The sequence below is a fragment of the Muntiacus reevesi genome, chromosome 6 (assembly GCF_963930625.1).
Source record: "Muntiacus reevesi chromosome 6, mMunRee1.1, whole genome shotgun sequence".
In the NCBI taxonomy this organism is placed as follows: Eukaryota; Metazoa; Chordata; class Mammalia; order Artiodactyla; family Cervidae; genus Muntiacus; species Muntiacus reevesi.
The window spans coordinates 97,978,949-97,995,945 of record NC_089254.1 but is presented as its reverse complement, the minus strand read 5'-3'; the positions used below and the strand labels follow the sequence as shown (position 1 = coordinate 97,995,945).

General features: G+C 46.7%; 1 protein-coding gene across 3 annotated transcripts in view; it reads right to left on the bottom strand.

The window, feature by feature from the left end:
- The window catches only part of TBXAS1 (thromboxane A synthase 1), a 164,645-nt gene that overhangs the window by 49,854 nt on the left and 97,794 nt on the right, over positions 1-16,997 (bottom strand). For all 3 annotated transcript variants that reach the window (XM_065939035.1, XM_065939037.1, XM_065939036.1), the window contains 4 exons: positions 13,091-13,179; positions 10,948-11,096; positions 9,196-9,326; positions 3,976-4,290 (listed from right to left, as the gene is read on the bottom strand). In XM_065939035.1, the coding sequence (XP_065795107.1) occupies positions 3,976-4,290; positions 9,196-9,326; positions 10,948-11,096; positions 13,091-13,179 (684 nt within the window). The remainder of the gene's footprint in view (positions 1-3,975; positions 4,291-9,195; positions 9,327-10,947; positions 11,097-13,090; positions 13,180-16,997) is intronic.

Below are 16,997 nucleotides of genomic sequence, written 5' to 3'. Positions count from 1 at the left end.
ATTAGGGGAGATCTTGTGTAAGAATGGCATATGCCCAGCATGATTGGAGCTGAGAATTGGAGAGAGGACAACCTGGGTCTCAATGACAGAGTTTGAGCCCCTATGTCAAGCCATACCTGAAGGTAGATTTATGCTGGAGTTTTCAGTTATATGGGTAAATGTATTTCCTGAGCCAACCTGGGTTGAATTCTCTGTCACTGTCAGAAGAAAGAATCCCAATACAGTGCACATAAACTTTTCCATGGGGAGAAAACCTAGCTTTCATTGGATTCCCATAGGGCATTGCTAAAAAATGGTATGGCTCAGGGAAGAGAAACTCAAAAGCTCAAATCTAATGATCTCATTGACAAATACAAGAGAAGACCATCTAATGAGATGCGTGGGGGTCTCAGGGATATTATGGAAGAACTAGGTCAGAACATTCTTGGGTTCTATGTCTGGAGCCTGACTCTGGCATTAACTGGCACTCAAAAAATATTTGTTGAATGGAAACCGGCAGGAAAATTATCACAAGTCCTACTTTACATGCAAATTTTCAGGAATATTTTCAGGAAAATATCTAATGTGTGAACAGCTAATCTGCATTTCCATGTTCTGACAGATGGCCCATATTAACAGAACTCTGATTATAGAAAAAAAAAAGAACAGAAAAAAAGAGAACCTGAAAATATTTATTGCATGTATACCATGTGCAAGGCTATACAACTATTAACACTATTGTGACTGCCAAATTTATTTGATTTGTAGACCATTTCTATATATTACCATTTTTCAGAGACAGTCCCAGCTGTTACCTGCAGGGAGAAAATGACCCTGGAGCCTGCACAGCTGGGGCAGGGCATTGGGTACAAAGGCTATATTCTCAAGGTAGAAACAGGGATCGTCTGCATGAAAATCACCTGGGACGTGTATTTAAAATGGGGGTTCATTGGCCCTGGCCCAGGCTTATGGAAGGAGAATCTCTGTGTAAAGGGCCCTAGACTCTACATCTGAACAGACTTCCTAGATGATTTTATGTATGCTAAAGTTTGAGAAACTTTACCTCCTAAAATCTGTTTATTTGACTGGCAACATTCAGAGGACACAAGAGATGCAGGTTCTATCCCTGGGTGGGGAAGTTCCTCTGGAGAAGGAAATGGCAAACCACTCCACTATTCCTGCCTGGAAAATTTCACGGACAGAGGAGCCTGGCGGGCTACAGTCCATGGAGGTCACAAAGAGTTGAACACAACTGAGCATGAATGCACACGCATACATACACACACACACACACACACACACACACACATTTTGCACAGTCCCATAGGAGGTAGTTCTCTGAGGAAAGAAGCCCCCATCCTAGGCTGAGGGGATTTGAAGGAGCGCAGGGTAAAGTGAGATAGTATCGCCCTCCTCAAGGTCAAGGTCAGTTTAGGCCACCTCAGAGGTAAGGGGTTGTGTGCCGAAGGTCTCTGAATGCAGGTCTGTGGAAACCCGCTCTGTATCCTCCTGATGGATGAACATAACAAGATGGAATTGCAGAGTAGCTGGTGGGACAGACTCCTAGAGCCCCAAGCTCTCTGCATGACATCACTCATTCTAGACTCGATCAAGTGCTGCCTTCTGTTGCCCTGGAGAATTTCACTTGGAAGGAGGTACTGTTGTATTAGACATAGACTATTGTTTTAATTGGCAATTAAATTCCCTGAAGGTGAGTCATGACTTTTACCTCTCAGAGCTTTTGCCCTCTCTCCAACCCACCACCGCATCCACTATATGGCAGACCACTCTCCAGATGCGTGAAAGTCTTTAGTTTGACCTGCCTCCTGGTTTATTTGAGACCAGGGGGCTGAATTGCCTCTTCTGCCTTGACCACCTCCTGGAGTAACTGCCGGAGTGTCCGCTCCCAAGTTCTTAGTCATAGGACTTGGCTACGGTTGACTCTGAGGGTAGGGTCATTGACTTAAGCCCACCCATGCCCCTGTTCTCTTGGCCACAATAGTCTGTTCAAGAATGGGCAGTGACCTAAGCATTCTGACCAGAGTGAACCCAATGACTCTTGCTGAGAATTTGGGGTCACAGACTCTTCTCCTTTGCTTATGAGTGGAAGCCTGTCTCCCAGATGTTCTCAGCAGGTTGCCTGGGGCTTCAAGAGAAGGGAACACCTGAGAATGGGACCAATATGAAGAGAGCCCAGCCAAGAAGTGGGGAGAAACTAGGACCAGAGCCCATCTTTGAGCCTAGATAAAGATTTGTTTGAAGCCACATCTATTACTGGACTTCCCTGGTGGCTCAGTGATAAAGAATCTACCTGTCAATGCAGGAAAAGCAGGTTTGATCCCTGGGTCAGGAAGAGCCCCTGGAGAAGGGGATGGCGACACACTCCATTATTCTTGCCTGGAAAATCCCATGCACAGAGGAGTCTGACAGGCTACAGTCCATGGGGTCACAAAGAGTCGGCTCTAACTTAGTGACTAAACAACAACATCATCTATTCCTAAGCTGCTCAATTATCTGTATTCATAAGTGTCTCCCCGCCTTTTTTTTAGTTCTTAAGTGAGTTTGGTTTGGGGTTTTGTCACCTGCCCCAAACAGCATCCTAATATACCTTCAACTCCCTGTTTTTCTCTTGCAGTAATGTACCCCAATCATCTTTGTTCCTTCTTCCGCCCCCATCTCAACTGAAAACAAAAACACAACTACGTATGAAATAGGATGAGATGGGTGATGGTAGGAGGTGGTAGGATTATTTGAATTCATGACTTGTTGAGACTCCCTGCCCAAAGAATATTGATTAATAGATCAATGTCAACCTGGAGGGAAGACTTGTCCTGTTCAACACTTTAATCAATGACTTGGATGAAATAGGAGACAAGCTGAGCAAGTCCCAGATGACACAAAGCTGGAGGAATTATAATATGACAGATGCCAGAATCAAGATTCAGAATTATTTTGACTGACTTGAGCAGTAATAAGGATAAATATATACTCTTGCATCTAGGCTCAGAAAATCAATAGTCCAAGCAATGGACTGGGGAAACCTGGCTTGGCAGATGTCAAAACATTACAGGACTTTAAGTTGACCACAAGCTCTCGATGAGCCAGAAGTTGAGGCAACTAGCAACACAGTTAATGTAGTTTTCAAAAGAAAAGCTAAACTTGCATCAAAAAAACCCAAACTTTTTGGCCAACCCAATACTTTCCCCAGTGGAATAAGCATGTGGAATTTCCTGGGAATCAGTTTTCAACTCAATATATGAAAAAAAATTCTAACAGTTCCTATAATGGAACAGCTCTCCTCCCAACATTGTGAATGTAATAGTCCTTACATCATCAGAATGTATTAGAAAGGATTCTATTATGGTGGTCTTCCTTTGACAGCACAGATTTTTTAAATGACTTTCTTTAACAGCTCATAAGTTAAAGTAATGCACACATAAGCATCCAGGAAAAAATGATGTGAAGAAGTAGCCAAGCTCTGCACCCTAAAGTTTGCTTCTGGTCCAGCAATGAGCAGCCCCATCTAGAAGGAATATCTAGAATCCAGCCCTGTTTCAGTCACTCCATTCCCAGACCTCTTCCCTAGCACTCTCCCCATCTCCATTCCTGCGTTGACTTGGCCTGTCCTTAGGCCTGTTTCTGTCTTCCACTTGGCCCCATTTTCTGGCTGACTCTGGGAGTCTCCTGAGCATGGAGAATCCACAGACAGAGTGTTGGGAAATCAGGTCTCCTTCCCTTTCCCTGACCTTTGACCTCTGACTGCCTGGGGTTCTGCATTTTCTCTGAGCCAGGCTTGGTTCATGGACCATCCCAGGCAATGAAGGCATGTGACAATTCTTTTTTTTTCCCTCTATGTTGTTCTGAGTACTCCATTTTACTTGTTAACCCAGAGAGATGGAGAAGTTGGGCCACAGCATGCTTATACACTTAGAATGTGATTTTAGCAAATAAGTTTCACTTTGATGAACATAAAGCCACACAGATGACTGTACTCACATGTTTCTTGCTGAAATGGTCCACCTCTTCCAGAAGCTTCTCTTGGCACTCAGGGTTGGTGGCCAGGAGGTAGGTGGCGAAAGAGAGAGTGTTGGTGACGATCTCGTAGCCGGCGATAAGGAAGATGAAGGCCTGGCCCACCACCTCATCCACACTCAAAGACTTGGACAGGGGTCTGGGTGGGTGTTGCTGGGAAGGGTTCTCTGGGCATTTGGTGGCAGAAAAGACCTGACGGACGATATCAAAGTTCTCCACGCCTATGGTGGCGGCAGAATGGCGCACATCCTGGACCATTTGGAGGAAATCTCTACGCCTCTGGGGAGGAAAGAAGAAAACACACATTTGGACCTTAGAGTCACATAAGAGAGCGCTCTCACAAAGAGAGCAAAAAGAAGATGAGCACACGCAGCTTTCAAAGAGTCCACAGGAGCAAGGATTTTCTTTGCGGGATTGTCTGAGATGGGGGGAACCTGGACCTCACCCTCCCACCGCCCCTCATCATAGCACTGAGTACAGCCAGCAGCAGACGGTGTTGTTGCCAATACAGCATGAGGCCGTTCTTCTGGGCTGATTCAGGAAGCTGTTAAGCCACTTTGATAAGTAAAGAGAGCAAGTTGCTGAACAGGATATATAGCAGAACCTCATGTCTGTAAGAACGGCACCTGGACAATGTCTGTGATTACATGTGTCCACATGTAGAAAATGTTTAGCAACATCCTACCCAGCAGTTCACGGTGAGCTGTAGGAGCTGGGAAAACCAGGGAGGTTTTTATTATTTTCCTTCATCTGCATTTGTATTGTTGGTTGGTTGGTTGGTTTTTCCGATAATAAAGCAATCCAGGCATCATGTAGAATTAAATTAGGGACTTCCCTGGTGGTCCAGGGGCTAAGATTCTGCGCTCCCAGTGTAGGAGGCCTGGGTTCGATCCCTGGTCAAGGAACTAAATCCCACATGCTGCGACTAAGAGTTTGCATGCCACAACTAAGGATCCCGCCTGCCCAGGCATAACCAAATAGATAAATATTTAAAATATAAATCAAAGTAAGTGCTCCATTGTTCATACCCCACCCTCCAGGGCAGACTTCTGTGTCTAGTTTTTGTCTCAACAGGGAGTTCACAGGACCTGGGGCCAGGGAGGGAACTCATCTGAAGAAGCCTGCCTTCCAAGTCTCCAGCCTGCATTTTGCTCATCCTCCTCAGGGTGGGTCCCTTCTATCCTCAGTAATCTCCTGCCCCATTTAAGTTAGAGTTTTCTCACCATTTTCCCCTCCTTCCTTATCAGTAGTTTGCAGATCCTCTCTATTTATACTACCCCTAAGTGTAACAATGGAGTGTTTATGTATTACTTTAGTGCTGACACTGCTGGTAGCTCAGCTGGTAAAGAATCTGCCTGCAATGCAGAAGACCTGGGTTCGATCCTTGGGTTGGTAAGATTACCTGGAGAAGGAAATGGCTACCTACTCCAGTATTCTGGCCTGGAGAGGTCAGTCCATGGGATCTCAAAGAGTTAGACACGACTGAGCGACTTTCACTTTAGCGTTGACAGTGTGTCCCTGACACATCTCATCTTTCTTTGAACAGCTTTTGAATGTGATGAAGGACCACCGATGGGTTTCTCTGTTCTGATGTCTTTGGGACTCAACACCAAAAGGGCGAGTGTTAGAACCACCAAGAGAAAAATGATCATTTCAAAGTTCTTGACTTGTTGCATCATTTTCTCAGTTCTTTGGCTTCTGGATTTCTATTGAATCCATAATCTATGTCACACACATTAGCGTCTTTTAAGGAGGTTGTTTGAAGAAGGAAATGATAACCCATGCCAGTATTCTTACCTGGGAAATCCCATGAACAAAGGAACGTGGCAGGCTACAGTCCATGGGGTCGCAAAGAGTCAGATACGACTTAGTGACTAAACAACAACAACAACAACAACAACAGCAACAAAGATGGTTGTCAGGTCACACAGGGTTGCTTGCATCTCCAGGGCAGGATCCTGTGCCCCACCCCCACCCCCATCCCCACCCCATGCCTGTATTGGGCCAAGCACATGTTAGGTTTACAATCAACAACTCCACAAATACTAATAAACCTGCAGTGTCCTAAGTGTATTTTGAGGAAGGTTGTGTTGGATTTACTCGTTACTGCATGCTTTGGAGCAGGAATCTGGGATCATGAGACCCTTAGATCATGAGACCCTTGGGTTGTGACCCGCCTTGGGTCATGAGACCCTTGGGTATGACACCCTTGCAGCTCTACTGGTTGGAAGGTGTCTTCTGTGGAGATTCCAGTGGGGCTCCCAGCTCAGCCGGTGGGCCACAAGAGTCTTGAGACTTAGGGAGGCAAGGCCCCACACACTGCCAGCCTGGTTGCATGGGATTGGCTGAGAGGATGGCCCTTGCCCCTCTCTTTCCACCCTGGCCTTGCTCAATCTGCTTCCCAAACAGCATCTGCAGGGCTGACTTTCCCCAGCTTCCTTTCTGTTGCCTGGGCAACATTTGAGACTCTAACCCTGGTCCCGGGGCTGGGCCTGATGGCATGAATGGGAGGTGAGCTCTCTCGGCTCCCAGGTGCCATTCGAGGACCCCAGAGCATCCCAGGCTCTCTTTTGGCCAGCCCATTTGAAACTCCTCAGATGCTATATGGTTGCGATCCCCGAGGCTTGCTTGTGGCTTTGCTGGAGTCACATGAGGACAATGGTGGAAGGGAGGGCAAAGCCACATCCACCTCATTGGGTCTACCCTGGAGCAGAGCTGCAACTGGCATCCTTTCTTCTCATCCCCCCTCAGGCAGGCTGCTTCAGGGCTGCCGAGCCTTATAGAAATCTGTCTTAACCTCCAACCCCAGAAGCCAGAGGCAAGGGCAGCTCTCTGGGGCCTGTGCGCTGGAGAGGAGCATTAGTGTTGATGGGTTCCTTTTATTTGCACTGTATCGCAGAGGCTATTTGAACACTGCCCATTTAGGCCTGCAACAGTGCTGGTTTATGGTTATATCCAAGAAAAATATGCACCCTGATAGATGTAGGTGTCTAATCCACCCATTGGCGAGAGCTTAGAAAAATATTTACCTTTTAACATCTGTGCTGCATTTTCCACTGCGCAAACACACATCTGCTTGATGGAATGTCTACGGAGTTTAGATGGGTTTAAAGCAAGTTTTCTTAGTAACCATATAGCTCTGTCTTGACATGGGCAGTCCTGGATTCATGGTTGGGAGGTTTTCTCAGATCAACTTGTTGTTTGAAACAAATAGCTCTTGAGTTTAAAAAAGGAAAAGCTTCAGGCAATCCTAGTAATTGGATCTTTAATAACCCTTCACCTCTTAGCAAGCTATTTGGTGCAATAGTTTGAGAATTTTCAGCCTGATTCCACCCCCAGTGGGTTTCAGGCTGGGGGTAGGAGGGGTGTGTGACAAACCTTACACGCATGAAGGAAGGCCTTCATAGTAGTATTAAGGCTTGAAAACAGGACTTTGCTCATCCCTCCTTCCCCAGGCTCACCCTGGAGAAGCATGGACCTGGATAAGAATGTTCTATCCTTTCAGATGGCGGAGCTGGGCCAAGGACACCAGGAACTGACTCTTCTCATACCTCTAAGGATGGCAGGTTGAGTTCCAAGTGGTATGCGCCAAAAGGCAAGCTTGTCTGCACCTTCCCCCACCTTCTGGACAAGGACACCTTTGGTGCCCAGGGTCCAGAATGTGAAGCTGGGGCAGGTAGAAGCTACTCCAGGCGACTGGCCACTAACTGACTGCGTCTGCCTTGATCTCATCTTTGGCCAGCAAGGTGACACTGACCACACATCTTCCCCTTGGTAATCTCTCTGACCTGCCCAGTCTTTGAGAAAACATCTTAAAAAATAATTCTATTTATTTGTGTTTTAAAATGTTTGTTTACTTGGCTGTGTCAGATTTTAGTTGTGGCTTAGTCATCAGGTGGAATGTGGGATCTTAGTTCTTCAAGCAGGTTCAAACCTGCATCCCTTGCATTAGAAGGCAGATTCTTAACCACCGGACCACCAGGGAAGGTCCCTTTTTATTTATTTTTAAGTTTGGTTGTGCTGGGTCTTTGTTGCTGTGTGGGCTTTTCTCTAGTTGTAGCGAGCAGGGGCTACTCTGTAGTTGGGATAGGCAGGTTTCTCACTGTGGTGCCTTCTCGTTGCAGAGCGCACGCTCTAGCGCAGTGGGGCTTCAGGAGTTGGGGCGCTTGGGCTCAATAATTGCAGCTTCCAGGCTTTGGGACATAGGCTTGATAGTTGTGGCACACTGGCTGAGTTGCTTCGTGGCATGTGGAGTCTTTCCAGACGGGATGGAACCCACATCCCCTGCAATGGCCGGCAGATTCTTTACCACTGAGCACCCCAGGAAGCCCGTGAAAACACTTTTAAAGCTACATCTTATGCAAGTCAATTCAGGAAGAGATATTTCAGCCCTGTTTTTTCCTTTTCAGCAATTTTCTTGACTAGAGTAAGGCCCATAAAGAATAGCATTATACATGCACAAGCATATCCAATATTGAAACTGTTTTCCTTAACACTGAACATTCCTATTTCTATTCTCAGCCAAGTTCAATCAACAAATATTTACTCGATTCCTACTGTGTGCCAAGCGTAGGGCATATCCACAAAGGGGAAAGAAATTTCTAGCTCTCAGTGAAGCACGTGAGGGCCCTCAGCCATGCATTTTGCCATAACACCCTCCATCCCTCCATGCAGAGAGGGATTGTGGGATTGGTGACAGCTGCGTGAACTCCCCTCTCAAAACGATACTGTTCATGCTATAAAGCTCCATCTTGCCGTTTTTCAGTATAAAGAATATAGTGATGAAAAGCACATGTGGGCAGATTTATCTAGAAAATTCTCTGGGGTGGCCATAACCTGTGCTGGGGGTGATGCTTGAAATAAGGCGGCCTGTGAGCTTGAGGGGAGGGCAGCTTTAATTCTACTCCCCTGGGTCAGAGGGTGGACAGACTGCTCTGGGCTGCTGCTCCCCGTCGTCCTTCCTGCCTGCTTTCACCTCTCTCTCCTTTTTTGTTCCTCCTCTGCCTCCCCGCCTCCCAGCCGCCTTCTCTCTCTTGGCTGCCCCGGCAAGCTCTAAGTGCTAGGCCACTGAAGGACAGCATGGCGTGAGTGTGTGGGGCTGGGAGGGGAGGGAGAGAAAGCAGACAGCGATGCCAAATTAGCTTCTATTCCATTTCAACGCCGTGTCCTATTAAAATACGTTACCTCTTCGGCTGCTTGCTGGTCCCGCAAGGCAATCACATTCCTAATGAGTTTGTTAAAAAAGCCATTCAGTTCATCTCGGTTCTTATTGGGCAAAATCCGGGCCAGTGGGACCATTATGGATGGAAATGATACTTGAAAGAGAAAAACAAAAGTGGCATTGAAAAGAGGGTGAGAATAAACCAGGGCTGTTAGATGCCTGTTGCCAGGAAGCAAGCCCTGGCCTTGAATTAGTCTTTTGAAGGCCTGTCTTCCCCTCTGAATTGCCACTGCTCAGAGCAGAGTTCTACCTCTGGACTCCTCACTCTTCCTTGCACGAAGTAAGTGCTTAATAAATGTCTATACGATGGAAGTGGGGCTTCACTTGAGGGCCCACTTCCATCTGGCCCTCAAGCAGCCAGTCTCATGTTTATAAGTTAATTTCCCTAGTCCTAGATAGGAGGGTCCAAGGTTTGTGTATTTCATCAGGAAAGAAGATATTGCAGGCCACGTTTCAAGTCTTAGCAAGTGGTAGAAGCCGATCTCCTTTTTAAACTTTCTGGTCATTTGCATTTTTTGTTTTTTCCTTTGGATCATTTTCCCCAGAGCTGCCACTTATTCCCTCCTGGAAGACAGCCTGAACCGTTGGGGGGGGGGGGGGGGTCGTCAAGCCTGTCCCTGGGGAGCGTGGCTCAGTTCAGATCCTCAGCATTCATGGTGGGTCTCCCGTGCACAGGCACACGCGGGAGTTGGGGGAGAGGACCCTTCTGATCCATGCATGTCCCAACAGGCTCTGCCCATTTTCAAGAGCAGGGGCCTGCACCAAAATGACACAGCAGGGAGGGAGGGCTTGGAGTGGCAGCCACCATGGGAGGTGGACCCATGTGCGTGCAGTGCACATGATGCCCTGTGGTTGATGGCAAGGGGAGCCAGTTCCCCCGGGGAATCGAGGGTGAGCAGTGAGCCTCTGTGCTTTGACTGCCATAGTGACAGTTGCTATACAGTATCAGTGCAGAGCAGATGGAGGTGACAGGGGCTTCCACAGAAACTGACTCAGAAAGGGGAATGAAACTGACCAAGGAAGGAAATAGAATTTACCAGCCCAGCAGAATGGTTTGGAATTATGGCAATAATCAATAACCATAATAACAACACTGCAGTGCTTCCATAAAAGCAAGAAGACACTGGAATTGGCCAGAGGGTAAACACTCACTTCTAAAATAGAAATAAGATAAATGGACCGGTCTCCTCACCATTGGGTAATCTGCTAGTCACCCATCACTTGGTTTCTCGTTCACTATGTGTTGGGCTTTAAGCAGAGTAGTGTTCTAAAGAGGGTTTTGCTGGAGGGGAGGATTATGTCCTAGAAAATGAAAGGTTTTAGGTTCCCGTCTTGGCTCTGCCTTTCCAGCCTCAGTTTTCTCATCTGTGAAGTGGGGAGGAGAATGCCTTCCTCACGGGGTGGAAACAGGCTCCAGCGGAGGCAGTGCAGCATGCCTCTCAGCCCCGTGCACTGCGGCCGTGCTCGCTGCGGGGACGGTGAGCTGGGCCAGGCCTGCCTGTGCGGCTAAGTGGCCCCAGGTTGGTGCAGAGCCTGGGCATCTCCAGGGAGACCAGGGTTCTGCAGGGCAGACTCCACAGGGTGACTCAGAGTCACCCCGAGTGCCCTTTTCCTGGTGGCTGGGGTGGAGCCCTGAAGCTACCCGAGGCCCCTGGGGTGCCACGGGGTCTGCCCAACTTGCCCAGTTTACCCCGGTCGGCAGCAGCTGCACTTACAGAGTAAAACCAGGAGAGGTTTGGGGATGGAGGATGCAAAGAAGCGCCTGCAGTGCTCCACGAAGGGGTGCTCGGGAGTCTCCTGGGAGTCCACTTCGGTGCCGAAGGCGACACTGGCCACCACATCTGTGGTGTAGCAGCCGTAGGTCCTACAGGGGAGGGAACCATTTGTGTTCAGGAAGGAGGTGACCACTGGCCTCCCCATCCACCTCCTCCCAGAGTGCACGACTCCACCATCTACATGTTCAAAGTGGGGCTCCAGCAGATCTGGAGTGGGCTGGTAGGAGAGGAATCCTCCCCCCTACCACATCGGAGTGAGATCCTGGGAGGGTGACAGCAGAGTTCAAGGGGAGTGTATGTGTGTGTTCAGTCACTTCAGTCGTGTCCAACTCTGTGACCCCATGGACTGTAGCCTGCCAGGCTCCTCTATCCATGGGATTCTCCAGGCAAGGATACTGGAGTGGGTGGCCATTCCCTTCTCCAGGGGATCTTCCCCACCCAGGGATCAAACCCAGGTCTCCTGAGGTTTCTGCATTGCAGACAGATTCTTTATCCCCTGAGCCACCTGGGAAGCCCATTCAAGGGGAGACGTAAATATGTAACAGGGAGCCGATCCAGACAAAGATAGGGTCATCCTGACAAAGTCAAATACCAAGAAATACAGTACTTTTTCCTCCCCACGAAGGAGGGAAAACACTTGGCCCAGAGTCTATGTGCTTTACTCCAAAGTTGTGCAGAGCCCTTCTGAGGCCAGTGTCTAAAGACTGACTGATGCAGATAGAGCAAGTTGTGATTGATGAAATTATTAATAGCAAGCTGATTGTCTAGCTTTATTGACTCTGTCTCCCTCTTCCTCCTAATGGTTTTACAGTTTTCATCGGAGCAACAAATAAAAAAAAAACCAGAGCCCTTTACACTCAAATAAACACAAGACAAACTTTGGGAGCAGTTTCACGAACATATGTATATTATTACAGGAAACACACGTTGCACTTTAGAAACAAACAGAAGGAAAAGTGTCTGGCAGTAGCTCCAGAAAAATTAACCTCTTAGGCTCTAGGAAACCTGCCCCTCAAATGGCCATTTTAAGCTCTAAGAGAATACCCTTTTTTGGTTTTCTTTGTAGAGGTACTTAGGTTGCTTCTAAAAAGGCTAACAGCTGGGAATTCATATCCTTTGCTAATGAAAGGGTCTATTTTTGTGGCTTGACGTAGGTACACATTTAGTTCCTCTTCTTCATAAATTCTATAACCACTTATCATTAAGGACTACATGACATCTCCAGATGACGTATTTTATTTTGACCTCTTTTACTGAGAACATCTCTACAATTGATTACACATTTCCCAGTGACAGCAAAAACAACAACGTGACTGCTGAATGTGATTTCATCTGATCCTAAACATTGAAGATGTAAAGATTTTAAGAGTTATTAACTTTGCTTTTATGGCTGCTGGGCCAACTGAGCACCCAGCTCCCTGAGTTGGGTAAAGCCATACCCTCACCCAGCTCCTGCATGTCATGACCAGAGAGAATGTGGAGGAGAGAATTTTGTAAACAATATGGTAGAATGTAAATGCTGGTGATGATTATGTTATGATTTTATTAACATTGATAATGAGAGCGAGCTGGCTTCTGACTGATCTGCTGTGTGACTCTTAATCTGATATAAACCATAATTTAGCAGAGGTCAATTAGGCAAAAAGCCAGACAATCAGTTGTTTAAATTGAGGCTCCACCGTTAAGTCTTGACTTTCAGGCTGAGGCGGGGGCCACAGTTTTTCTTGAATTAAAACTGCATGGACTGCACCCCCCCCCCCCCCCCAGACCCTGTCCTTTCTGCGCAGACATTTCTTGCCCACTCCTGGGTCTACAGAGGTCAGAGGGCAAGTCTCCCCACAAAACACGCCCACTCAGGGTTCCCTGCACAAGCCACAGCCCCTGGGGCTTCATTTGTATTTGCTTCACATTTTCCATGGGTTTCATTTCTTCTTCTTAGTCCACCCACACTTTTTGGAGCTTGTAAGCATTTCCATAGTTTGTTGGTCCCAAGGTAACTGTTCAGCAATTATGTAGAGTTGCAAGAAGCAGCCGTTTAAAACCATGATTTCTCATCTATAATATAGCCACGCAGTGGCCTTACCTCTGGATGTCAAAAGCCTCCCCGGATTGTGCGTAACGCTCTAGCTGAGCCAGGAGCACGTCGCAGGCCTGGCTGATTAGAGGAGTCATCTGAGAACAGATAACGAAGGTGCAATTAGGACACCATGCAGGGGGCACACCTACATTAGCAGCAGATGAAGAGGTTACGTATGGTGCTTCCTGGGAAAATGGTTATCATTTTGATGTAACTTTAGGGTACCTGAGAATAAGATATAAAATTCACGAATATTGTAAAGTACAATCGCTGTAAATGCCTATTTTAGCTCCATCTGTTTTTTTTTTTTTTTTAAAGCAAAAAGGAGAAAGGATTTAGAGTAAATACTGTGAAATAATTATGAAAATGATCATTACATGCTTAGAAATGAGAATCAGCACTGAGTTTTCTGACATTTGGTTAGCATTAGAGAGTAAATAGACCACAATCCGTATGTACTAACTCGGGAATTAGCCCAAATCCATGTTTGCTTGATTCCAATTATACTTTAGATCTTCCACTAGAATGTAGAATCTCAGTCCTGAGAGGAACCTAAGGTTCATCCCTTTCTACTGCTTATTCAATACAAAAATCATTTTTACAGCATGTGGATGGATGGTTATTCATTTCTGCTTAAGGTGTTTAAAACTTTGAATATAGGGAACCCTCGATTTCAAGAGGCCTTTGATATCCAGGGCTACTGCTGAATTTCTCTTTTGTTTTTTCGGCTGTGCTGGGTCTTTGTTGCGGTGCACAGGCTTTCTCTAGTTGCAGCACATGGGTGTAGTTGCCTTGCAGCTTGTGGGGTCTTGGTTCCCAGACTAGGAATCCAACCCACCGTCCCCTCCGTTGGAAGGTGGATTCTCAGCTGCTGGACTGCCAGGGAAGTCCCCTGAATTTCTTTTTTGAATACTAAAATACCTTTCTTATGGAAAATACCTAACATACACACAGAAAGAATGGTAGGGATTATGAGCTTTCATGTCACTATGATCTGGCTTCAACAAATTTAGTTCTCATTTTGGCTGCCCGCCACGTTGACCCTAAAAGTCTGACTTCAGTGAGTGGAATTCTTTGTGGAACCCAATGGACACCCACATGACCTTTTATTTTCTCCTGTATTTTTGAAAAGCCAAGTTGGAAACATCAGAGGGAATCCTTTGAACCAAGTCACAATCAGGACTGACACCATAGCTAAAACAACATGCTGTGATCTAGTGTTTTGAGTATTTCTTATGGAAAACTTCCTTTGAAATGTTGCTTATGTTTAGATTTTACTTTTTTGACACTAAAATATCAGTTTCTGAGATCAGGGGAGATTTTTGTCTGTTTGTTCATTTTTGTATCCTCAGCACTTAGAACAGCACTTGGTACATAGTAGTTCGTTGAATGAATGAATGAGTTTTAATGATTACATAAGACCACTGTTCAATTAAGGCTTGAGGCACTGGGAAAGGTGATAAAATGTTAATCTATTTGTTAGAAGGTATACTGTTGTACTGAGGCAGAATCTGACTCCCTCTAACAACCCCTGGCTGGTTTCATTTCTTTCTTCTTTCATGTGTGTGTGTACAGTCGTGTCTGACTCTTTGTTACCCCAGGGACTATAGCCCATCTTAAAGAGACGGGAATACCAGACCACATGACCTGCCTCCTGAGAAATCTATATGCATGTCAAGAAGCAACAATTAGAACTGGACATGGAACAACAGACTAGTTCCAAATCAGGAAAGGAGTATGTCAAGGCTGTATACTGTCACCCTGCTTATTTAACTTATATGCAGAATACATCATGTGAAATGCTGGGCTGGATGAAGCACAAATTGGAATCAAGATTTCTGGGAGAAATATCAATAACCTCAGATACGCAGATGATACCACCCTTATGGCAGAAAGCGAAGAGGAACCAAAGAGCCTCTTGATGAAAGTGAAAGAGGAGAGTGAAAAAGTTGGCTGAAAAGTCAACATTTAGAAAACTAAGATCATGGCATCTGGTCCCATCACTTCATGGCAAATAGATGGGGAAACAATGGAAACAGTGAGTAACTTTATTTTCTTGGGCTCCAAAATCACTGCAGATGGTGACCACAGCCATGAAATTAGAAGACACTTGCTCCTTGGAAGAAAAGTTATGACCAACCTAGAAAGCATATTAAAAAGCAGAAACATTACTTTGCCAACAAAGATACGTCTAGTCAAAGTTATGGTTTTTCCAGTAGTCATGTGTGGATGCGAGAGTTGGACCACAAAGAAAGCTGAGCACTGAAGAACTGATGCTTTTGAACTGTGGTGTTGGAGAAGACTCTTGAGAATCCCTTGGACTGCAAGGAGATCCAACCAGTCCATCCTAAAGAAAATCAGTCCTGAATATTCATTGGAAGGACTGATGCTGAAGCTGAAACTCCAATACTTTGGCCGCCTGATGCAAAGAATTGACTGACTGGAAAAGACCCTGATGCTGGAAAAGATTGAGGGCAGAAGGAGAAGGGGATGAGAGAGGATGAGATGGTTGTATGGCATCACCGACTGAATGGACATGAGTTTGAGCAAGCTCCGAGAATTGGTGATGGACAGGGAAGCCTGGCATGCTGCAGTCCAGGGGTTCACAAAGAGTCAGACACGACTGAGTGACTGAACTTGAACTTGGACTATAGCTCATCAGCTCCTCTGTCCATGGGATTTTCCCAGCAAGAATACTGGAGTGGGCTGCCATTTCCTCCTCTGGGGGATCTTCCCAACCCAGGGACCAATCCTGCGTCTCCTGCATTGGCAGGTGGATTCTTTACCAGTGAGCCACCTGGATGCTTCAGATACCTGGACAGCAAGCTTTGACCCTCACCCCTCAGCATCCGCTGGACCGTCGTTCCCTGGCCCTTCAGCTACTCTGGGCACCACACAGTTTGCCTACACTCTCCACTCTTACTTCTCTCTCTCTCTCTTTTAATCAGCATCACTCCTGACAGGCTTCCCTGGTGGCTCAGATGGTAAAGCGTCTGCCTACAATACGGGAGACCCGGGTTCGATCCCTGGGTCGAAAGATCCCCTGGAGAAGGAAATGGCAACCCACTCCAGTATTCTTGCCTGGAAAATCCCATGGACTGAGGATCCTGGTAGGCTACAGTCCATGGGATCTCAAAGAGTTGGACACGACTGAGCGACTTCACTTCACTTCACTCCTGAAAGGCAGTCCCATATACGGAGCAGCACCTCAGGTGCAGTCCCATAAGTCATGAAGAGATCACTTCCCTGCATGTCGGTTGCAAAGCCAGGTATGTGTTGACTGAAGATACATAACACAGGCAAATACTGAGGTTCAGGTCAATGAAAACCACACATTTTCTTTCCATGAGTCATTATCAGGTGCAGTTGGTTTTTTGACGCTTGAGTGTCCATTCATTAGAAAGGCTTTACATTTACCTAACATGTACCTCTGTAGAAAGTTGTCCTGCCATCTGTTCTGAGCAGAGCCATTTCTTCCCTGCCCTGAGACAGTCAGGTGATTGGAGAGGCCTGGTAGGGGGCCAGCCTGGGTTGCTGCTGCCCAAGGTTGGAGTGGTACATGGTCTTGTTGGACCCCTCCCTCCCGTAACTTCCTCCAAGCCAGCCCTACATGGTCTGGGGTGTAAAGAAAGTGCTGTGTCCCCAGGGGCCTCCCTGCTGTCTGTGGGGGATAGTCAGAGAGGCAGAAGGGCACCTCTGTTGAGTGAGAGTGAGCGAGCTGGTCTGAGCTCAGGATTGCATGGGTTCCTCAGTGCGGGAACCTGTGGGCAGCCAGGCAACAGGTCAAGGAGTAGATATTTAAAGCACAGCACACCTACACACCCAGTGGAGAGATGGCAGAGTATCCAAGACCCTTCCTGTGTTCCCTACTGCAGAGACTCTTGGAGGGAGCATTTGTAGAGGAAAGCTAGGG